The sequence below is a fragment of the Plectropomus leopardus genome, chromosome 4, assembly GCF_026936395.1.
Source record: "Plectropomus leopardus strain MGB_pleo_1.0 chromosome 4, ASM2693639v1, whole genome shotgun sequence".
Taxonomy (NCBI): Eukaryota; Metazoa; Chordata; class Actinopteri; order Perciformes; family Serranidae; genus Plectropomus; species Plectropomus leopardus.
In genome coordinates, this window is record NC_142179.1 from 35135832 (window position 1) to 35159502 (window position 23671).

Genomic DNA, 23671 nt, shown 5'->3' on the forward strand with positions numbered 1-23671 from the left:
CCCAGGTTTATTGCACATTAATATTATTTTCTCCTTTCATTGATTACATTTTTTAACCATCAGTCCTAATCATAAATATCAAATATTCAATCATTTTCAGAATTTTAACCCTCAGAATGCCACGTTTTTGTCACAATGGCAATATGTTTTTAGATGAAAAAAAACCAAACAAAAATGAATTATTTTCAATATGCCATATGCAAAGTAGATTTTTTTGTTATCAGCCGGGGATATGTCAATGATTAGCAGCAACATTGATTGTGATAATTCACCTAGTGGAAATAGCATTTATTCACTGCATATGCCAAATATGGTTTAAAGAATGACATCATCAGGTGGAAAATAGTAAAAGTGACAAATTCCAAGTCAAAAGCCCAGAATGACACCCAGAAATCATACAATGCATGTTTTTACGCTTTGATGGCTGTGGGATCATAAACTGCAGTTTGAATGGGTTTCACTGGCACATTTTTTGACCTTAAAAGTCTGAATGTAACAATTTAGTTTTCCACAGTGTATTTTAGACTTATTGTAGGAGCTGAGCTGGAAACTCCGATTAAACAAAAATACACAATCTTGTCAAAATGTATGCCATAATATGCATGAACACAGACAAAATTGTCCAAAAAAAAAGAGAATGAAAAAAATGTGAAGTGTGCCCAACAGTCCCAAAGGGTTAATACTTATATTGAAATTTTACCTCAGATTATGGAAGCTAACCTGGGTAGCAGTGACTTGTGTAGCCAGGAGCCAGGTGCAGTGTGGTTGTTTGTGGGAGTGCATTGTGTTGTTCGGTCAGATCCCCCTTCTCAGCCAAATATGAGAACGTCTGGTCACTGCTGGCTACAAAAATCCAAGATGACACTGACTGAGTCGCCAAACTCAAGGCTTCAAAACGGCAGTTGACAAACCAGTGGGTGACAACAGAGCATCTCAAACAGAGAGTGATCAGACAGGGGATTCATTGACTGTTAACCCTTTGAAACCTGGAGCGATATCACTTTCCCTTTGCTGCTTTCAGATGCAAATTAAACAAATTGGTGTGATATCTATCAAAAACTTGGGAAAAAGGCAACAAGCAACTTGGTAATAAATGTTTCACAAATTGCAATAAAGTAGTATATTCAGATTTAAAAAAACAGGTAAAAAGGAGATACTATAAGTAAAAACTATATTTATAATTATCATAATTACATATCTAAAATTAAGTTACAAAATTATTATAATTTTTAAGCAGCTTTTTTCAGGCCATTTCTGTGTTGTTGTTGTTGTTGTTGCTGTTTTAAAGCCAATTTACTCAGATGTCAAAGGGTTAAAGCATGTAAACATGTTTTAATAGCAACCTAAAACACACGTATGAACCTGAAAATAAGCATAGCAGGTGCTTTTTAAATGTTTTTTTGTTTGTTTTGACATCAGATATTTCAGCAACATCTTCCCTCTCAGTGTTACATTCTAAGCAAAGAAAGAAATGACAAAGTCAGTTTTCCTTGTTTAATGAGAACCCCTTCAAGTAGGAAAACAGCCCACCAGTGCCATAATAATCACCAAAAATATGACTGCAATTAGCTGTGAAAGAAGTAGTGAAACAGTTATTATTTTGACAGGACAGGTTACAACTCAATTATCACAAAACTTAAGAGAGAGACCAGTTAAAACCACAAGCCAATGTACAGTAAGAGAAACATCCAGTTTTTTTTCTTTTTTCTTTTTTTAAATGTGGATATTTTGCACATTTTAAGTTCTCCAAATTCCATAGAAAATTACAAATACATCTGCAAATCATAAAACATGTATTGTACCCAAGTTAAAACAATAGATTATTCTGATCTGAGAGTTCCCTTTAGTATCACAGTGATGGTAGTGCAGTTATTGTCAGGGAATATAAGCAGAGTCACTGCGGTGTCAGACTGTTAGATTGCTGATTACCTTCACTGGAGATGGAGTTATCATTATTATTGTTATTATAATACACTGTGTCCGGTTTATAGAGGATCTTCTTGGCAGAGTCCACAACATAATGATATGTTCAAAGCACAAAAGAGCATTCAGTAAAAAGAGACCAAATGTACAGTGTCGAAACAAGTCGATAGAAGGGAGGCACCATCAGGACAATAACCATGCCGTGTACATTCTCTCCACGTCTCTGACATCAAGTTCAAAAGAAAAAAGGCCAAAAGCTTGCACGCGTGTGCACACCCGCCACTTTCCAAAGTGCATTTCTCTACATCCTGTTATTGCAAAATAAATCACATCAGTCCGCAGCTGCTTTGATATCCAAAATAAACCGCTCTTCTTGCCACAGAAAAATAGACTGTATTACATTACCAATGGGAATCGACTTCATCACAGCATGCTCTCAAGGCAGGTCTAGTTTGGTACAGTAACAAGGGCCCATTCTGGATACATCGGGCCCTTTGATTAGGGAGCGCACAACCAACTCAAAGTAACCTGTGCTGTCAAACACTTGGTTTTTCAAATATCACCCATGATATGTTCATTCACTAACAAAAGGTAGCTATCCTACTGTATTCATCTGCCGTTTAGTGAGATACATTCTCAAAAAGAAAAATGGAAACATTCCAAAGGGACAAAGTCTTCAGTCCAAATGCAAGCACTCCTGCTGCTGTGTCTCTACTGACAGGCTGGACCCTGCAGGTCATCTCCTCCAGCTGGATGATCTCACCAGAACCACCTCGCTCCCCCCTGGGATTCAAAATTTGAGGCTGGAATTACTGAACTACTGGTCCTATGTTCCATGGTGCAGAGAGTTTTGGTCCTCTTCGGGGTTAAAGCAGCAGCTCCGCTCTCACTCTGCACCCCCCAGAGCTCAGAAAGATGGGCCCCCCCCTCCCCCCCACCACCCTCTGTCACTCTACTCGTCTCTGCTCTTTGAGTGGCTCGTTTCAACAAAGGGTGTCTGTGTTGAAGGAGAGCTGCACCTGCCACACACACACACACACACACACACACACACACACACACACACACACACACACACACACACACACACACAGTGAATGCACTTAGGAAAAACCCAAGCTCTGTCTCACAGGACTCTCGTGCCTGATGTGGATGTGTTTTCTGACAGCCAGTCAGTGTTGATTTGGCAGGTTTTTACCGTGACAGTGGCATGAGGCAGTGACACTGACCTCACCATCCATTCCACTTTGCGTGAGCCTTAGTGATATTGTCACATGAATGTTCTGCAGGAGCCACATACAGCCAGCAGAACGCCTGGGGTTTTCACAGGTCCCCATGAGTTCCTCCAGAGCTTCAGTTTAGTCATGCCTCTAGGGCAGTGATACTCAAGTTATGGCCTGCGAGCCAAATCGCCCCCCCCAACCAGTTTCTAATTCACAACAGAAATTAAGCGATTTACGCTGGGGATTGTTTTTGCACTTTTAGTATACGGCAGGTGTCAGAGTGCATAAAAAAGCATCAAAATAGAGCTTGTTTATCAAAAATTTACCAGTGAAGGATCCCCTGCAGCCCCTGACAGAGGTCCTAGCAAAGCCCCTAATGTCCTTAAATCCTACATATGTCCTTAAATCCTAGAAATGGTCTAAAATCCCAGAAAGATCTGGAAATCCTGGAAATGTCCTTAAATCCTGGAAATGTACTTAAATCCTAGAAATGTCCTTAAATCCTAGAAATGGCTTTATATCGCAGAAAAGTCCAAAAATCCCAGAAATATATTTAAATCCTACAAATGTCTTAATATACCAGAAAAGTCCAAAAATTCTAGAAATGTTCTAAGATCCTAGAATTGTTTTAGGATCCTAGAAACATCCCTAAAATCCCCCCCAAAAAAACCAACCTAAAAACATGTATGGGGCTGTTGCCCCTGGCATTTTGCAAAAATGGCCCCCAAGCAAAGCAAGTTGAGTATCGCTGCTCTCAGGCACAGAATATCAAATTGTGTTTGTGTTTTTACTCACTAAAAGCTGAATCACAGAGTCGACATACATCTGTTACGTGCTTCTTTTTTTGCAAGCACACCCTTGCTCCATCCTGGGTGATTTCCCTTTTTTTCAGATTTCTACAACACTGAAGAAAAAACTAATTTAACTGAGATGCAGTACTCCTGTGTGGAGGCTGGATGTGTACTAGTGGACCACACCCAAATATTTTATTACCATTCATGTGTTCAGCGAGCGTATCACACACTGGCTTAAGATCCGGGTCCCTGTGTTTCTGTGTGCTTTTCCTGCAGCTCATGTTTACTAAAAATCTAAACCAATAAATAAAGATAAAAATTACAGGTGTGATCCACTCACCCTTTCCTCCTCAAAGCTGATGAGTCCTTCGTCATCGTCGCTCTCCAGCTCCTCCGGCGCCTCGCTGATCAGAGCGTTGAGCTCTGTGTTGGCCGGCCGAGACTTGAGCAGGTTGATGATGCGCTGCAGGGGGGACTGTCCACCACCCGGGGGCGACACCTCCTGCTGCTCCAGGTTGTCACTTTGCTTCTTGGCAAAGTTGACAAACACCTGAGCAGAAAACAAAACAAAAAATTAATTTCATTTCTTAACCTTTTCCCTGTTTTTTTTGTGCATGAAGCTGAAGCAGAGTGTTGACTCACGTTGTCCAGCGTGGTCTGACTGACAGAGTAGTCCTCGATGCCCAGCACCTCCACCACCTGCTCCATCTTACTGAAGACCTGAGCCAGGGAGATCCGCTCAGACTTCAGCTGGTACTGGACCTTGGTGTGGTGACGCTCCTGCAGATACGATAACAGAAGGCTTCGTGTCTGATTACTCTTAAAAAGAGGGAGATAATAATAATCTCTTCAAGATATTTACCCAACATTACTCTGCTAATTGCAGTGTGAAAAATACATGTATAATAGAAAATATTACACAGGACAAAACCGAACAAATGTCTTCTTTTTCTGCACACTCATAAAAAAAATCACAATATAATTTTAACCAGCTGTCATCACAACTTTAACCTAATCTCTGACAATTATAGAAGTAAATAAGCGTGAGGAGATATCATACTTCATGGAGGATAAATTATGGTATCTTATCTTATCATGGAGGATGGAAGCTGCTAAAAAAATAAATAACTTATAAAATAAATTAATATGCTAATAAACATTACACGTGCACATTTTATTAATTGATAAAATGGGACATAAATTAAAATCAGTTTTTCTTTTTTTTAAATTGACCTTTGTATTTATTCCCCTATTTACTTACTTTCATATTTAATTTCCTGTTTATTTATTCCTTTGTTTATTGCTACTACCAGTGTCTTATTTTGCATGATTGTTTCAGGCAGGATGAAAACAAGGTGGGATGGGGACGGAATTTAAAGTGGGGTTTAAATCCCGGCGTATGCAGTTTTCACCATATTTTTTTTATCTTGATTGTGTGTTTTTGCTGGAGCTTTCTTTGGGGCTGCTCCAAATTCAGACATTTTTGCTAATCTGTGAGTGCAGTGCAGACAGAATTTGTCATGAGGTTTTTTTTGTTTGTTTTTTTCTCACAGCAGCAGTTTGAGGAGTTCGGGTCGTGGGACGGATAATTGATCCATCGATCCAGTTGGAGATTGATGGATGAGAGGAGCAGCTGCTGCAAAAAGCAAACTTTTAAACCCAATGCAGTTCAGAAAATAGGAAATGGTTAAGTGGCAGCAGATGCTTTAATCATGGTAGGCCACCACAAGTCCTTGACTATGTGGGAAACCCTGCATTAAACAGAGGACAAGGCGTGCACACATTTAATCACTATTTACTAATTTACTAATGTAGTGAATCCAGGTGATTGATAGTGTGCAGGATTTCTTGGTTCTTAAAGTCACATTTTTGATCCGGTACACCTGTCTATAAGACAATCTGGACTGTGCACCAGTGATCAATTTTTTGGGAGATATTGCTCAATCCTCTACTTTTTTACTGCCGCTCAGTGGATTGACTGGTGAGAGCTGCAGTGATCTACCTTCAGCACGGCCTCAGGGAAGTTTCTGTTGAAGAATCGAACCACCTCCTTCACATTAGAGCTGCTCTTGGTCCTCACTGTGATCATGTAGCCATCCCCAAACCTGGAATAGATCAGAAAACACAATCCATTCATTCGTTTTTCAAAATAAAAACAAAAATAAAAAAACAAAAAACAAAGAAATTGCTTTTTTTCCAATATTCTTTTCCAAAACCAAAATAAACGAATAACAACTCATTTGTCCAATTTCTGATTTTGTGCTCAAAAAAAAAAGAGCGGTCTGTGTAATGTTTATCAGGTAAATTTTTCATATCAGTAATGAAAAAAAAAAGAATTGGAAAGATTAATTCAGTTTTCTAAAACTGTATTTTTTGTTTGTCAAATCAATGTAGAATTAAGATTTGCAAGTCGTTTTTCTCATTTTCTATTTGTGAAATGTTGCATAGAATTAACAAATGATACATGGATTGAACATGCGTAAATTCTTTTTTTTTTTTAAGAATTATTGTAGACTTTTTTAAAGTCTGCCTGTCTGTGGCACTGCAGCCTTCACTGTTGATATGTTAATAATCGTGATCTATAACTAATCAGATAGTGCTGTTGACATAACATGAAGCAGATATACACAATTTAAAAAAAAACAACCCTTTTGTTTTAACATGAAAAAGTTATGTGTTTGGGCTACCTTATCATTTAAAGTAGACTGAATTTGAGAAAACAAGTTACGGTAATTTTGTAATGATTTGTCTTTTCAAATTCAGTGAACCTGAAAATTTTAGGAAGTCCTGACACTACCTTTTTAAGATACACCAAATTGTTTCTTATTACAGTATTTAAAATTCTGCAACCCACTGTAAAAAAAACTATTTGTTTTAACTTGAAAATCTTAGTGTTCCAGCTGTCTTGTAATTTTAAGTGGACTGGATCTGAGAAAATAAATTGAAGTAATGTTGTAATGATTCAATTTGTCTTCTCAAATTTAGTCAACTTGAAAAATTTAAGGCAGCCAATACACTACCCTTTTTAAGTTAAAACAAAATGTTTCTATTTACAGTGTATTCTGTAAATCACTATAAAAACTATTAGTTTTAACTTAAAAGAAAAAGGTTTCAGGCTGCCTTAAAAGTTAAGGCTAAGGCTAAGTTGACTGAATATGAGAAGACAAGTTGAGTTAATTTCATAATGATTCAGCTTGTCTTCTCAAATTAAGTCAACTTAAAAGTTTTACTTAGTCTGGACACAACCTTTAAGTTAAAACAGTTATTTTTACAGTGTAGAGTGACCTTAGACAGAGGAGAGGCAGCAGCTGTTGGGATAATTTTGCCCTTAAGGCGTTCGACTTTTTGGCTGGTAGAATACTAACAGAAATTCTGTGTAAGAATGACTTATATCTTATCAAGGAGTTCTGTTCAGAATAAAAAGTCCATGTATTTCCAATGGGACAGAAATATCGGGTAATTTGTGTTTTCCATAAAAGGTCATCTTGAGCTTGCTTATATTGTTACAAACATATTATAATGGCAACAACAAAAGGCACTATATAAATGTAGTTCATTTACCAGAGAGTCAGCTGTTAATATAAAACTCTCAAAAGAAAGGTGGATCTTTCTCCTCCTGACCTGTTCTTGAGGTGTTGGATGCTGCCGAGACATTTAAACCTGCCGTTCACCATGATGCCCAGTCTGGTGCACAAAGCCTCACACTCCTCCATGCTGCAGAGGACAGCATCACATCATTTATTAGGCACACTACGGTCAAAAAGAAGCAAAAGTAAGCCTCAACAGCAAAAAGGATTCCACCAAATGTTGGGCCTGAGGTGTCTCACCTGTGTGATGTCAGCACTACAGAGCGACCAGTCTTGATGATGTCCAGGATTAAATTCCAGAGGAACCTGCGGGCCTTTGGGTCCATGCCAGTGGTGGGCTCATCCTGGAGAATCCCACAAATACAGTTCACTAAAAATGTTGCTGTGTTTACGGTTTACACTCATTGTAGCTACTGTTGTCCTTTCGCAGCGTATGAAACTGACAAAGACATCTCAGAATGAATATATCTGAAAGGATTATTCTGTCATTTCTGATAACACTTAGAGTGGCCGCTTCAACATATCATAGTTCCTAGCCCACATTACAAATACTCATGTGAGGCAGGAAAACTTTAACATGGTTTATTTTGAAATACTGAAAAATACAACAGGCAAAGTCCTTTCATAATCACATCTCGTCTGGTCCACTACCGACCTGATGTCCTGTTCCTGTCTCGCATAAAACTGTACAACACCTTCCAAAACAAAAAAGCACGGTCAGGGACTTACACTGATCCACACCTACGCAGACTTCTCGTCGTCTTCCATCTTCATCATATCCTCTTTTGTCATGCGCACTAAACTGCACCAGAACTGTGGTACATAACTTATTTTGGCCTGCATTCTAACAGGAATAATACAAGACGTAATGCAAATATAAGCATAATTTTAGTTTAGTCTACTGCTATACACCATTCAAAATGTACAGAAACTGTTGTAAAAACTTGAATATCAAAACCTATATATGTTATATACCAACTTTATCATTTTTACGAAGTATAAAATATGGGATTAAGTCGCTCTTACCGCATTCTACTCCCAAAGTAAAAGCTGAGATCTGAGAATATGGTGGCATCACTAAGGTGCTGTACTGTCCTAAATGCATGACTCTCCCTGCACCATAAATAGCTATATTTCACATTTCACATTCTGGCTGTGATAAATGCTGTGATTTTGGAGATTTTTACAGAAAACATGCCTTTAAAAGCCACTTACAGGTTTTGGGGTTCTTAAGGTATTTAAAATAAATACAAAACAATTTAAAGTTGAATGTCCCTCGCCTTAGCTAAATAAAAAAACATCACCACCTCATCAGTGGCTAAAAAATAATTTAAAGTGCCTCTTCCATTTTGCACCATAAATAATGAACAGTCCCTAAAAAGAGGTCAAACTTGGATGTAAAATTCATGAATCTGGTGGGATTTAAGAATGCACTAATAATGTAAAAAGCAAGAAATATCTACTTTCTTGCAAAATACAAAACATGTTCTTGTAGAGTGAAGGGGGTTATGACTAAAGGGAATAAATTTAATCTGAGACAATGCTGTGCTTGCACCAACCCTTAACCCTTTAAAACCGAGCATATTAGCTTGATCTTTTCTACATTTCTTGCCAAGATCTAGGCATTAAAGGGTTAATAGTACATGTATGTATTTTCGGTGGGTTTTTTTGTGACGAAGGTACGGGTTACCAAACTAAAAGTCCAACAAGTAGGTATTGCCTTTTATTTAACTATCAATTAAGCTCCTGAACAGTAAAAGATGAAGTGTGTGTGTGTATGTGTATGTGTGTGTGCATTATGGCTTTTAATGGGGGAAATTTGAAATATGTAGTGTAGTGTAGAAATATGGTATGTGCAATATTTTGAAAATGAAAGATTGAAAACTATTTCTCATTTTACATGCAGTTTTTGTGCTAATGCTAACTCACAGTGTTGTTGTGCAGCATATTAAAACTTCTTACCAGGAAGATGAGAGAGGGGTATCCGATCAGAGCGATGGCAGTGGAAAGCTTGCGTTTGTTTCCTCCACTGTAAGTGCCAGCAGGCTTGTCTGCATACTTCGACAGCTCCAGCTTTTCTAAAGCCCACTGCACCACCTGGAGGGATAGGAGGGGTACTGTCAGTCTGTGATGCTCACACACATGTGGAAAGACAAGTATATATATGTGTGTATGTGTGTGTGTGTGTGTGTGTGTGTGTGTGAGACCAACCCTATCCTGGTCTTTCCAAGGAATGCCACGGAGGCGAGTGTAAAGCTCCAAATGTTCCCTGGCTGTCAGGTCGTCAAACAGAGCATCAAACTGTGGACAGTAGCCGATACTCTGCTGCACACGCAACAGGTCCTTCAGGATACTGCGCGCGCACACACACACACACACACACACACACACACACACACACACACACACACACACACACACACACACACACAATGTTCCTATGACTTTCAGGATGCTGGAACCTGGCTTTGCTCCCATTCAGCCACAATAGCATTACTGAGCTCCAACACTCATGCTGGGTGATACAACCTGGCTCTGCTAAAACCACTCACCACTCCACTGACAGTACTTTGTAACATCTTCCATTATCAAGCTTGCAGAAGGTGATTTTGAGCAGAAAATAGTGTTTGAGAGGTGTGCAGGTGAGGTTGATTTTAAGTCACCAAATTAAAACATAAACAGTGCTTTCCAGCAGGGGGAGCCAACATTTTCTCGAGGCACTGAATAACAGTAATTTGTCAATTAATTTATATTTATATAATAAAAAAATAAAACGTGATAATAAGTAAAATGTATACTGTATGAATAAAAATGACAATTTATAGGAAAAAAACACAGAGGCCATTCACCAGACAGCTGGATGGCACCTGTGGCAGCAGCATGATACATAGATGGGCAGCGCTAGTTAAGAATGCAGTTGGATGGAACCAGCTGCATCTGTATGATACACCTCTGGACGGCATCAGGTTGAAACTCTGATGACTTGGGATGAGAACTTGTTGGCGTGATAATGCCCTGTAAGTGTGTCTGAGCAGTTTTGTTATGTTATTGAATATTCTCGTGTGTAAAGATCAGAACAGCACTCCCAATTATAACTCTTTTTACTGCCACGCGGATGTTTCAGGCCAGATGCCCTTCTTCAGTGTGTAGATTTGGCAATATTATGAAGAAAGCCACCAGGTGGGGTTTATTATAAGTCACCACATCAAAACATTAACCGTGCATCTCAGCAGGGGGGAGCCAACATTTTATCAAGGCACAGAATCACTGTAATTTGTCAATTCCTAAGTATTTTCATCATAAATAAAAAAAAATATGTTTACTGGATGAATATAAAAATGCAATTGATAAAAAGCAAGCAAATGAAATCTACTTGTTCAACCCATTAAGAATGAGGGTGTCAAGGTGATGTATCCAGTATGTCTCCCTTTGAAGAAGGATTTTGTCTCTGTTGCCACCTCTCTGTGGTCACCGTCTCATGTACTTAAGCTGTGTGCCACATTATTAAAGTGTGTAGCTACAGATGATTTCTCATCGTTATTTTTATGGATTGACTGTGTCAGATCTGAGAGCAGAACACTGACCTGTTGCTGTTGATGAAGGCCTCTCCTCCAGTGGTGCACTCGTCTCCCGTCAGCATCTTGAAGGTGGAGGTCTTTCCAGCTCCGTTCACTCCCAACAGTCCAAAACACTCACCAGGTCTGACACCCAGACACAGTCGGTCCACCGCCAAGATACGACCCATCTTCCTGGATTTATACACCTGAACAAATATACATACACATTCAATGACCATGCCGGTGTTTTAGTAAGTTCAAGCTCCTTAACCACAAATCATGTGTTTCTCTTGCATAACTGCAGTTTTAACTTTAGGTGAATTTACTCTACTGGCATAGCTGGATAAATAAAGGTTTAATGTTTGAGTAAAATGTGCACCAATTGTGTGCAAACTTCTGTGAAAACAAACTGTATCGTCGAAAGGTTTTCTAAGTGGTGATAAGCCGGCTGTCAAAACCTTTGTCAGGTTCTCAATTTTCAGCATGTCGTTGTCGGCGTCTCCTCGCAGCACTCTTCGTCTCTCACAGGCCACGTCCACATCATCATCATCTATAGGCTGGCAGCTGACTGGCACCCTCCTGGACACATACAACTGCTTTCAGTTATGTCTTTGGTGTTCCTGTTTACCCATAAAATGTCCACTGTGTAGTGATATCCTACACCCTTTTATTCTTCTTCTTATTTTTTTTATTATTATTTATTTATTTTTTTAACTTCATTATTTTTTAATTGCACTGACAAGTCTCATGAAATATTGTATCAAGCTTTTATATGTACACATGATCTCTCCCAAATTGTTAATAGTTCCTAAATTTCATTTCATAAAAAAGACCTCAACAGCAAGGGAAATTAAACAATTACTACTATATTAATGTATGCTCTGCACCATAAAATGCTGTCCAGAAAAATAAAGAATTAAAAAAGTGATATCCTACATTTCCTAAAATGCTCTGAACCCTTTGAAACCTGAGAAACTGTCAATCATCAGCTTAACTTAAAATTACCCAAAAATGAGCAAGAAATTAGTCAAAAGTTACAAGAAAAGTACCTAAAAATAGCATAAATTAATTACTTTATAATTCTATTAATTCTCTGTCTTGTTTTTCTTTTGCAAATTTTTTTTTGTATTTTTGAAAAGTAGCTCATTGCCTTTTCCTCAAATCAATTTGTTGACGTTTCAGAGGTTTAAATGCTTGTGAAAAGCGTCTGGATGCAGCGCAAGAAAACTGTTTTCGATCCAGGTTTCAAAGGGTTAAACAGTATTTGTTTATGTCCCTAGGAGAGGGACAGCAAATTAAATGACTCTTTCACTCTGAGAGTCAGTCATCTGTCAATCATCACTCCAACTGCAAACAGAACATTGCTGAGGTTGTATTGCATCAGGATCAGTTTCCTTCTACTGTGGTTGGTGCAGCTGGTGTCTGTACCTAGCACACACACACACACACACACACACACACACACACACACACACACACACACACACCCACACCCACACACACACCCACACACACACACACACACACACCACTCACGGGGGTTTCCTGAGGAAGTTGTACTGGCAGAGGATGGTGATAAGGAAGCCAACAAAGCCTTCAACTGTCATGGCGACAAGTCCTCGAGTCACGATGTCCCACTCAAATGGAGACTTCATCTTGTCAAACTGGCCTGAAAGCACATGTTCACAACAACGTCTTACTTTACAATAAACAAAATTACAGAGTAAAACAAGTACAGGTCAGCTGTGTTTACTTTAAAGCATAAGACTTTGTACTGACAACAAATGTTACGAAAAGATTCAAACCAATAATGAATGTTGCCCTCTAACAAGTGTTGTTATTGCAAAGCCGGATTTATCGTAAGTTCAATTGCTGTTTAACACATGCTGTGGTTTATCTGAACTCAGTGAATCACACTGTGCCGCTTCTTACATAAGCATCAAGTGTAGATTACTCCACCACTGAAAATAGTCCCCAACAAATTTACTCTTAATCTCTGTAAACAAGTATTTGCATATGATTGTAGAATCTGTAGATATTGAACCACATTTGGGTATCACTCTGGTTTTCATTTGTAGTGCGAGTAGTATTCACCAAGAAGATGTGAGACGCAGGTGAACAGTCTGAGTGGAGAGCAAAAGAGGTGGAACGCACTGGCCTAAATGCAATCTCAGACTCCTTGAATTGAGCCTTTTACTTGCATTTTTCACATTTTTTTCTGCATTCACGTGCAAATATAAATTCATACAGAGTAGCGTAGAGTTTCTGGATTTTTTTTTTCCAAAAAAAAAAAGGTTTCTGTTTGAATTCTTCTGAATAAATGTGTTTTATGATTGAAGCACATTCTGTCATTGCAAAGATAGTCTAATGACGTGGCGGTTGAATACATTTTCAACATTTCAAGTTGAAAATACTCAAAATTTAATGAATATCAATGAATTTGATTTAACATGACATTGCAGCATTTTTTATCAAACATTTTTGGTCTGCCTAGCTTATTTTCCCATTCATGACAACCGTGCACAGGATTAATTTTTATATAACTCACCTGTTTATATGTTACTGATTCCACTGTTTTTTTGTCAAGTTGCTTATCGAACTGTAAACAATGAGCGGTGCATAGAGGAGGAAGTCTTGTCCTGAATATCCACTGGCTACACCAGTGTTTTTTTAATACTGGCTGTTGGGTTTCCAGGCTGATGCACTTTTCTTCCTGTTTGACTAACTGTGGTAAACCATTTTAGGAAATGATTAAGCCTTTTAAAAATAAAGCTTTGTATTTGCTTGGCGTTTTTACAGACTTATGTCTTCAGTAGGATCCAGTGGGGTTGAGAGAGTCAAATACAGAGTAGGGAGGTTCAAAAAGAACTAGTAAAAAAATGTGTAGCCTCAAGAGCTGGTAAAAGCGACTGGGCATCTAATTGGGGCTTATATTTTAAGTTTTACAGGATAATAGTGTCTTCTTTTTGTTCATTTACAAGCACATGCTTTAACTGTGCTTTTTACATTTTTATCAAAAGAGGAACTGTGAGAGAAACTCCAAAGATTCCTCTAGGATTCAGAGTTTTGAGCTGTTATATTCTGTTCACTTAGTCTCCTCATGCATTCTGTGTGATGAGTAGTGTACCTATTTTGGCGTAGTATTCGTTGATGTACTCGTTGTAGGCCATCTCCATCAGACCATGGCCCAGGTTGTAGTTGGGGAAGATGAGGAAACAGGACTTCAGGTAACTGTTGACTTTTTTTAGATCCTGGAGGAGATGAAAAGAGTAAAGAAATAAACAACGTCTCATAACAAGGCTCCATACTCATTTTATAGGATTTATTTTTCGATTCATTATCTTAATCGTGGCAAATATGTGGCAGAGATGATGAGTCTGACTGCAACATCTAATCTGTATTTTTGCTGCAGTGTGAGAATAAAGTGTTGACATCTGACATGAGGGGTTAAATCCTCGCAGTATGTTTGACAGGCTGCAGTATTTATAATAACGAGAGTCAGACTGACCTTGTCATGCTCAAAGAGCTGCAGTAGGAAAGTGGCCACAGTTGCAGTGATGCCTATGAAGAGGTTGATGACGATGAGGAACACGTAGGCCGTACTGGGCACCTCGAACCAGAAGGATGCTGGGTACATAATGGGAGTGATGGACCACCTAGGAGAAAGAGTGAAATTACTGAGTACTTCTTAAAGCTTCCAGTCCTGAGAGAAAGATAGAAACTGGAGGGCACTTCCTGACATTTCTCAGGTCAAAACAAAAATGTGGAGATGCAGAAACTGAATTTATGTTTTGTTAACCCTTTGAGGAAAGTGACTTAATTTTTTTACAAAAGATGGGAAAAAGGCAATGAGCAGCTTGAGAAGAAATGACTCAAAAATTAGCAAGAAATGAGTAAAAATGACAAGAAAATTGCCTGAAAAATCATAAGAAAATGAAAATGAAAGTAAAATAACAAAAACAAGAAAATGACTTGGAATAAAAGCTAAAGAATAATATTTTCTAAATAATTTTCAATGCATAAACATGATAGTTGTAAATATAATTTGACGGACAGCTAGCTAGCTTATTTTGAATAATCATCAATATCTACTCATTTCTTGAAATTTGTGGGACATTTTTTTCCTAGGTTCTCATTGCGTCATCCCCCCCATGTTGCAATGGTGCATGTAGCTTTTAAAATGTTATAGATCCAATTTTTTAGGAACCTGCACCAAAACATTATTTCACTGCTCCATTTCGTGTGTTTGCATTCATAATTTGCTAGTTCTCTTTTGTGGGAAAAATATATGAAGTGTTCAATTCAACTTAATTTTATCATTTGTCCCAGAGGGCAATTTGTGGGAGTGTTACAAAAATTATAAAGACAGCAGTTTGGTGAAAGCAGTTGACAGTGACATCTGTTGATAATTGAGAGTAACAGCAACACTTTTTCTTTGCAGACACAAACTGCTGTTTTAACCCTTAAACAGGCACACTGGGGAATACATTTTTAAAAAAGTATTTTTTAGTAAAGTTGTTTTCCTGACTCCGCATTTGGTAACTTTTTAGTTGTTTTTTTTTTTTTTGTCAAATATTGCAAGAATAAACAGTAACTGCACCTCAAAATAAAAGCTTTACTGAAAATGTACTGTATTTCAAAATACAGTGTTTTTTTTATTTTGTGTTTTTTTTTTTTTTTTTAGAAACTAGGCATGTTTGTGAGTCACTCGTGGTCCATTTGCACTTGGACTTAAGATCCACTTTTGGACCGCAAACACCTAGTTGGGAACCACTGCTCTAATCAATAAGGGGAATAAGAACAAACAACTAACTTTTGGTTCTGCCATTTGATCACAAAAAATGTCAGCTATGTTCTACTCAGCTTTTTGTAAAATTGGAAAACTGAACCGTTAATAGAAGCTGTGAGACCACTACACCCAGAGAATGGCCATACCTTACATTCAAATTCAATCAGTCAGGTTGTTATGCATCAGTCATGCCTGTGTGTGTGTGTGTGCGTGCGTGTGTGTGTGCAGTCATATGTCTCACCCGTAGAGAAGAAAGAGGGAGAGGACAGCGGGGAAGTTAGTTGGGGACGTGTAGGCCGGCAGGTCGAACACAAACAGAATAATAACACAGCATGTGGCAGGTACCAGGTAGTTGAGCTGAGGGCAGATGATGAGAGGAGAGAGTACATGTTCAGACCTGGACACACACATCCACAGCCCTCTACCTGACAGCATCACTCACTCACTCACTCTCTCTCTCACACACACACACACACACACACACACACACACACACACACACACACACACACACACACACACACACACACACACACACACACACACACAGTATGTCCTCCTCACCATGTCCCAGATGTAGTTAGCCAGCCAGTAGATGACCGGATCGCAGCCGCTCACAAACTGCAGGTGTTTGGCTTTGGTGGATTTCTCTGCAACCAGGAAGACCACGAAGCTGGCCGGCACAAAGGACATGGCTACGATAATGAAGATGGCAATCACCACATCTGTCCCCTGGAGCCTGGAGAGACAGGAGGAGACAGGAGACAGGAGGAGAGAGGAGAGAGGAGAGAGAGGAGAGGAGAGGAGAGGAGAGAAGGATAAGAGAGGAGTAAAAGGAGAGAGGAGACAGGAGGAGAGGAAAAGAGAGAGAAATAAAGATGGGGAGGAAAAGGAAGAAGAGAGGGAAGGAGAGAAGAGGAGAGAAAAGCAGACGAGAGGAAATGAGGAGAGGAGAAAGAAGGAGATGTTGGGAAAGAAGAGGAGAGATAATTAAAGGAAAGGGAAGGAGATAGGAGAGAAGAACAGAGGAGAGGGGAGAAAGGAGAGGAGGGGAGAAAAAAAGGAGAGATTCATGGAAGAGATCATATGAAATTAACATAGTGATTTTAAAAAAATCCAATAATAAACATCCATCATAATTAACTGATGAATTTCTCCAAAATGACTTTTTGATCCTGGATTTTTAAAAGGAAAATTGCTCAACTTTTCTTGGAAAATGTTGCTGTTGTTGGAGACCAGCAGAATTAATTATGAAGAAGTGAAGTCCAATGACGACGATGAAACGGTCTAATCACCAGAAATACTTGGCAGACGTCTTCCCAGATCTCAGCTATAAGCATATTTTTTTACTTGTTCTAATAGTGATGATGGCCAAAACTACAAAATAAGCCCCACTAAGTATCAGCACTGCTGAGCAACTTACAGGTAGTCCAGAGAGAGGCTGGCACTGGTTCGATTCATTGGGTGGTTTGTCAGTGTGAAGCCTGAAAAACACACACACGACAACCTCATTCATGTAGATGATAACTACCACAAGCTAGAGTGGCCAAAATTACACAACGTTATTTCTAGGGGACCTTTCATGCTCATTTTCAGGTCATGCTTAAGTTTTGAGTGGGGAGATACATCCGTGTATATAAGTAATATTGTAATCTGATGTATTTACCGTAGGCAGCAGGGTTGCCCTTGGATGCAGGCAGGTTGGCACGCAGGATGGCGTTGTTGAGGACGTTCAGATATGTTGGCATGCTGTGGTAACCTTTGTTGTTGTACAGGACCTGGACACAAGCAGTCACTTTGTCAGTGGTGGTTTATTCTCCATCTGTGTCCTTGTTGTCCAGGTCAGAGTGCCTGTCTTACCTGAGCTGATCTGCGAACTGCTATCTTGCGAACCATTGGAGGTATCTTTCTCCCAAAGGATGCTGGGATTGATTTCTGGATGTTCCCCACTGTTAAACCACCATATCTATTGAGAACAAAGTAGGGTACAAAATAGAAAACAACAGATGTCAAAAGAATAACACTTCAATCTGTTGCTCAAGAATGATAGTTTTGCATGTCTACTGCAGCGCTAAATAATCAAGTTAATTTTGTTTGAGTGCAGAGGTAAAAGAACAATGCAACATTTTGGAAAATATGCTTATGAGTTGCATGTTTTTTTCTTTTTGCTTTTTGTGTATTCTTGAGGGATGACCAATGCAGTTTATTTTGAGGTTTATTTATTAATTTCTTAATTTATGTGTTTCATATAGATATATTATATTTATATATTTATTATTTTAATTTACTTTTTAGAATTATTTGATAATGACATTTTAATGTTAAAATGCAAAAATGTTATATAAGATTTTAAGATAAGATTACATTCTTGTGTTATTAGATTTGTACACTAGAAATCTGTAATGAAAACTGAGCCAAAGCAGTTGCAAAATACTGTAAAAACATTTTTCAAGGTAAGGTTACAACAAAAGTATCATTTCAGTATTGAAAATTAATCCAAACCTCAATTATTGTGTTGACACCAATAAAAGAAAAAAAAGCCCTGAAATGCTCCCACAGCCGTCCTACCTGTGCAGGCGCAGTCTGTCTGATGTGAAGAGCAGATATTCAGAGACGTTCCGGCCTGTGATGTCCACCAGGATGTCACCTGTCACCACCTTCATGAGAGGGGGACGTCCCCCCACCCCGCTGGGGCAAGAGAAGCCTGTCCCCTGCATGGAGCAGGTACAACGCACCGGCTCATGGATGGACAGGGGGAGGGTGGGAGGAGACGTCACAGGCTCTGAGTGCACATAAAGAGGTGTCTTTAACTGCAGATCTTTTCATATTTTGACTTTATTATAGTATTATTATTATATTATTATATTAACAATATCTTGAAGTGTCCAAGTCAAGCTGCAACCTCAGGGAATGAAAATGAAGCCAACACAAAGGTACCAAAAACTAGTTCTGGAGATACTGTGCACACAAGAATGAGCCAGAAAAGGTCACAATGATTTTTAACTTTGATCTTTGGCCATCTATATCTAATCAGGTCATCCTTGAGTTTAAGTGGATGTTTGTGCTAAATTTTGAAGAAATTCTCTCAAGGCATTCTGGAGATTTTGTGTTCAAAAGAATAGATGGCCAGACAACCCAAAAACATTGTTGTCTTTCTTCTGTATGCAATAGAATATAGGATTTATTACTGTATTCTGTTCACATTTTATGGCATAGCGTCCCAACCTTTTCGGAACTGAGTTTGTATGTTGAGACATTTCCAGAACAGTTTAGGCTGATATATTTGAAACTGCACACATGTAAGTGGGCTGCACATATGACAGTAGTCATCAGCAGTCTTATGAGATGGACTCACCGCGGACTGTGGTTGGAGGGGCCACTGTGAAGTTCCACAGTCCGTCCTCAAAGCGAGGATCTGGGTCGTCTGATGGTGCTGGTGAAGGAGGTGGGGGTACAAAGTTGGACAGAGGGACCCCCTGAGTGAAGGAGTCCAGACACATGGAGTCAAAGTAGCGGGCAGCCAAGGTTTTGGAGTTGTTGGCACTGGGGTTTAGAGTCTGGGCCAGTTGGTCCAGGGTGCTGTTGAAGGGGGTTTTAAGGACGCAGGTAGCACCCACGCCCGAGGGCAGGCGGAGGGTGTCGATGATCTTCCGTGGGCTGGCATCTGGTGACAGCTTACTCCTGAGAAGGGAGGCCAGCAACACAGAGATCTATTCCAAAATGTTTTTGTCCATTTTGACCTTTTGACTAAACCACTGCTGGGTAATATATGAGCAACTTACAAAACATTGCCCAAATATTTGAAAGAAATTTGTAAAACTGTTCCAAGAGAATCACCTGAAAATAAGTAAAAAAAACAAAAAAAGAAAGAAGTATAAACAAGGAAAGCAAAAATGAATTAAGTGCTGAAATTGAAAAAAAAAAAAAAAACAATTAAAAAATATAATTATAAAGGTTCTCCCCGTGGCTGCGTGGGTTCTCTCCGGGGTCTCTGGCTTCCTCCCACAGTCCAAGGACATGTATGTATGATACCATTACCATGAACACAATAAATGTCATGTTACCTGTACTGGGGTCTGTCTTCGTTGGCGTAGGGGATGAAGTTGCCTCTCGGTTGGGTATAGTTATGATACTGAGATGGTGATAATATCAGGGGTGGCAAATCTCCTGTAAGACAAGGCAAACAGAATGTTCCTCCTTCTGTTAAGGGCTCCAACATTTACTGACAATCACCTCATTTTTTATTGCTAAGAACACTAACTGTCCGACATATATACTGATGTCAACATTAGGTAAGAGCTTCACATTAGCTAAAACATTTACATTTTTATGATGTTCTCTCATGTTTTTTTTTAATTGTTGCTGATTATTGCTTAAATGCTTAGATTTATCAAAGCTGAACTTGTCGATATTTCTAAATTAACAATGAATCAGATTACTATTAATGGGTCACGTGAAAGGTAGCAGTCAAAGGTACAAACCCACTGAAAATGACCATCCACTCTGCAGTTCCTCTCAGCTCTACAGAGCCTTTTCTGCTTCTCTTGTGCAGAATAGTTTTGTTTTTTTAAAATTTTTATTTAACTCCCTAATGTCTTCAACAATCCCAAGGCGTGGAAAGTAATAGTGCATTTACTCAAGCTATGTTATACTATCTATTACACCAAGTATCGATTGAAAACGTATATTTAAACTGATATTTATATATCTTTAATTTTTTTTTTTCTATCTTTGCACCCCTTGTCTACACATTCTTTTTTTTAACGGTGATTTTATTTTAAATTTTTTAATCATTTTACCTTTTATATCTTATCTCTTTAATTGTGAATCTGTAAGCCTTATTATGTTTTTTATATTTTGTGGCACTTTGAATTGCCCTGCTGTATGAAATCTGCTATACAAATAAAGCTGCCTTGCCTTGCCTTGCCTGTTCTTAAGTACAATAGTGAGGTATTTCATTTTCTATAACTTTACACTCCTTTGTCACTAAATTTCAGAGATAATTTTCTACTTTTAACTCCACTTTTGTTAGTAGTTACTTCAAATTCAGCTTATACTGAGTCATTTTAGTGCTTAAATGAGTCCTTACAGTCTTACTATAATAAACAGATAAATCTGCCTGCCCTTTTTAAAATTAAAATTCTGTTCTAAAATCTTGTTTGTCATAATTCTAGTGTAAGCGAGTGACTTACAACTTCTTCTTTCAAGCTACAAAGAGTCCTTTCTAGAGCATTTTCAAACAAGCTGATTTCCATCAAAAACAGAAACATCCTTACTGTGTTATTCCTGATGCACTTTTAAGAACATTACAACTGTCGAACCCAAATGATATATGGAATATATACCATGGAAGTAAAATCTCACCGATCTCAGGCACAGATAAGGCCACGGTCATGGCCACACAGACGAAGAAGGCAGGCAGGAGGATCTGGGAGAAGAGGCCCTTGGTGTTCCTCTTGGCACAGTGGAACCTCTTGACAATGAGGCCGTGAAACTGACTGAGCTTTAACCACCAACCCTCCAACTTGAAGCTGCCCTGCCCCTCCAGGACCTCTGGCTCCGGGGACGACGGGTTCTCTGCATCCCCTGGAGGTAAAGGAGACATCAGATGAATTTAACAAAATGGAAGAATGAATGAAATGAAAAACACAGTTACAGAGTAACGCATCTCTGTCTGGATGATTCTGTAGGCTTGACAAAACACATTTTGCAGAGCACTGCATGCTTTATTTTGTTCCTCACCGTAGTTAAACTTTATTTATTTATTCAGGAAGTCTCAACAAGATGTTTTTTACAACAGAGATCTGAGGACAAACACATAACATTGCAAAAAAACAACTGAGTCACAGAAAGCGGTAATAACAGATACAGACAAATTATTGCCTTCTGTATGTCAGAGATGGCTTGATGTGGTAGTAAGTCACACACGTACAAGTCATGAGCAAGTCTCAAGAATTATTCTCAAACAAGTCCAAGGTCCCACGTCCCTGATTGTGAAGATCCATGTGGTCAAACATAACCTTTTCAGCTAAAGTTCCACCAGCCAATAAGCCAAAAAGTTTGCTAAAGTGACACATAAACGTACTTTAACGGACATTATGATGTCACAGTTAACTTTCGACCACCAAAATTCAAACACTTCATCCTTAAGTCCACTTGAACATTTGCACCAAATTGGAAGAAATCCCCTCAAGGTGGTCTTGATATATCACGTTCACAAGAATGAGAAAGACCAGGTCACACTGACCTTGATGTTTGACCTTTGACCACCAAATTCTAATTAGCACATTGTTAAGTCCGAATGCACGTTTGTGTCACATCTCCAAAAATTCCCTCATGGATTTTCTGAACATACTGTGTTAACCAGAATGAGACAAACAAGGTCACAGTGATCGTGATCTTTTAGCTATGTTCACCAAAATGTAACCAGTTTATTTTGGAGTCAAAGTGGACGTTGGTGCCAAATTTGAAATAATTCTCTTAGGATGTTCTAAAGATATCGCGTTCACGAAAACATTAATGCAAGTACTGAATTTTTAAAAAGTCAAGTTTTTTCAAGTCATCTGTCTCAATTCAAGAATACCAAGTCAAAGTGAAGCCCAGTCTTCATCAGTGTTAGTAAAGTCCTCAAATTTGCAAGGTAAGTCCAACCTGAGTCAAGTCATGTGATCTGAGTCCTCCACTCTACTTTATGTGTGTGTGGCAGCTGTGTCAACATACAGTGCAGATATCCTGAACTGTATGTTTTTTTCTGGTATTCAAGGAAAGACAAGCTCTGCTATAAGAATGCAATTTGATTTTTTTTTTTTAATGTGCATTTTTTGTAGGACAATTGGCTATCCAACAAATTTCTAAGTATACTCCTAAGTATGTACAAGTATTACGCTGCACTGTATCGATCAGATCCTGGCGCCCTTGGCTCCTGGCTCCTGGCTCCTTTGCTGCTCTGGTGTTAGCTCAGTAATTAGGATGGAAATTCAGTGTCTGACTAAGCACTTCTGCCATCTGGTTGTCTTACCCCGCAGGCTGGCAGAGTCGGACTCTTGGCCGTTGTCAAAGAGCGGACAGTAATCTCCGTAGAAGTCTGCATAGAGCCCCCCTTCATCCCCCCTCACTGAGCCGATGGACGAGGAGGATTTCAGCGAGGACTGGCTCTGGCTCAGCCTAGAGCACATCACCAGATTACTCAGCTCCACCTCGGGCTTCTCGCTCTCCACAGAAGGGCCCGTCTCAGCCTGTGGCCCCCACAGGCCTCCTGAACCCACTGAGGATTTCCCCACTGAGCTGCCTCCCGGGGACCCCTTCATGTCTGCCAGGGGACGGAGACAGAAGGAGGAGATTATCAACTGAGCCTAGAGCCAAAGGATGAACTCAGATATCTGAAGTCAGAGCTTTCATTCAGACAGTGCTTATTTGGCAGAATTTTGTTGAGAAAGTCATGACTTATTTATGGAAGCTAAAAACTTTGTGGAGGTGTTGAGCTATCTGGACTTAGAAGGCGGAAAACACGGTCCTACCAGCGTCACTGTTCTCCAGAGACTGATCCTCTTCAGATACTTTGAGGAAAACCTCCTCTAAGGTAGTGTCCATCACCCCAAAGCTGGTGAGGGACAGACTGTCCAAACTCTGCTCTAAAGCCTGGAGGAACACACAACACAAGACTATGTCACATCACTGTACAGAGCAGGGGTGTACGAATTTACAGTTCAGTCTGATTAGTCCAGCAGTGGATGAAGTACCTCAAAGTCATATTTGAGTAAGAATACAGATATCTTAACATAAAATGACTTTGGTAGAA

The 23671-nt window shown here is 39.2% G+C and overlaps 1 protein-coding gene across 3 annotated transcripts in view; it reads right to left on the reverse strand.

The window, feature by feature from the left end:
• Nucleotides 1–258: 258 nt before the first annotated feature.
• The window catches only part of abca2 (ATP binding cassette subfamily A member 2), a 96239-nt gene continuing 72826 nt past the window's right edge, over nt 259–23671 (reverse strand). The window contains exons 27-50 of one of the 3 annotated variants that reach the window (XM_088077180.1): nt 23391–23511; nt 22892–23182; nt 21238–21459; nt 19938–20040; nt 19229–19554; nt 18442–18655; nt 17734–17839; nt 17540–17651; nt 17297–17357; nt 16438–16612; nt 16115–16230; nt 14593–14740; nt 14212–14335; nt 12621–12753; nt 11543–11663; nt 11112–11290; nt 9739–9880; nt 9490–9624; nt 7768–7871; nt 7562–7654; nt 5943–6045; nt 4583–4720; nt 4281–4490; nt 259–843 (exon numbers count right to left, since the gene is read on the reverse strand). In XM_088077180.1, the coding sequence (XP_087933306.1) occupies nt 796–843; nt 4281–4490; nt 4583–4720; nt 5943–6045; nt 7562–7654; nt 7768–7871; nt 9490–9624; nt 9739–9880; nt 11112–11290; nt 11543–11663; nt 12621–12753; nt 14212–14335; nt 14593–14740; nt 16115–16230; nt 16438–16612; nt 17297–17357; nt 17540–17651; nt 17734–17839; nt 18442–18655; nt 19229–19554; nt 19938–20040; nt 21238–21459; nt 22892–23182; nt 23391–23511 (3525 nt within the window). In that variant the 3' untranslated portion in view covers nt 259–795. Of the gene's footprint in view, nt 844–1480; nt 2943–4280; nt 4491–4582; nt 4721–5942; nt 6046–7561; nt 7655–7767; nt 7872–9489; nt 9625–9738; nt 9881–11111; nt 11291–11542; nt 11664–12620; nt 12754–14211; nt 14336–14592; nt 14741–16114; nt 16231–16437; nt 16613–17296; nt 17358–17539; nt 17652–17733; nt 17840–18441; nt 18656–19228; nt 19555–19937; nt 20041–21237; nt 21460–22891; nt 23183–23390; nt 23512–23671 lie in introns of those variants that run through there. The other 2 variants (XM_088077183.1, XM_088077182.1) reach the window with 2 other exon arrangements.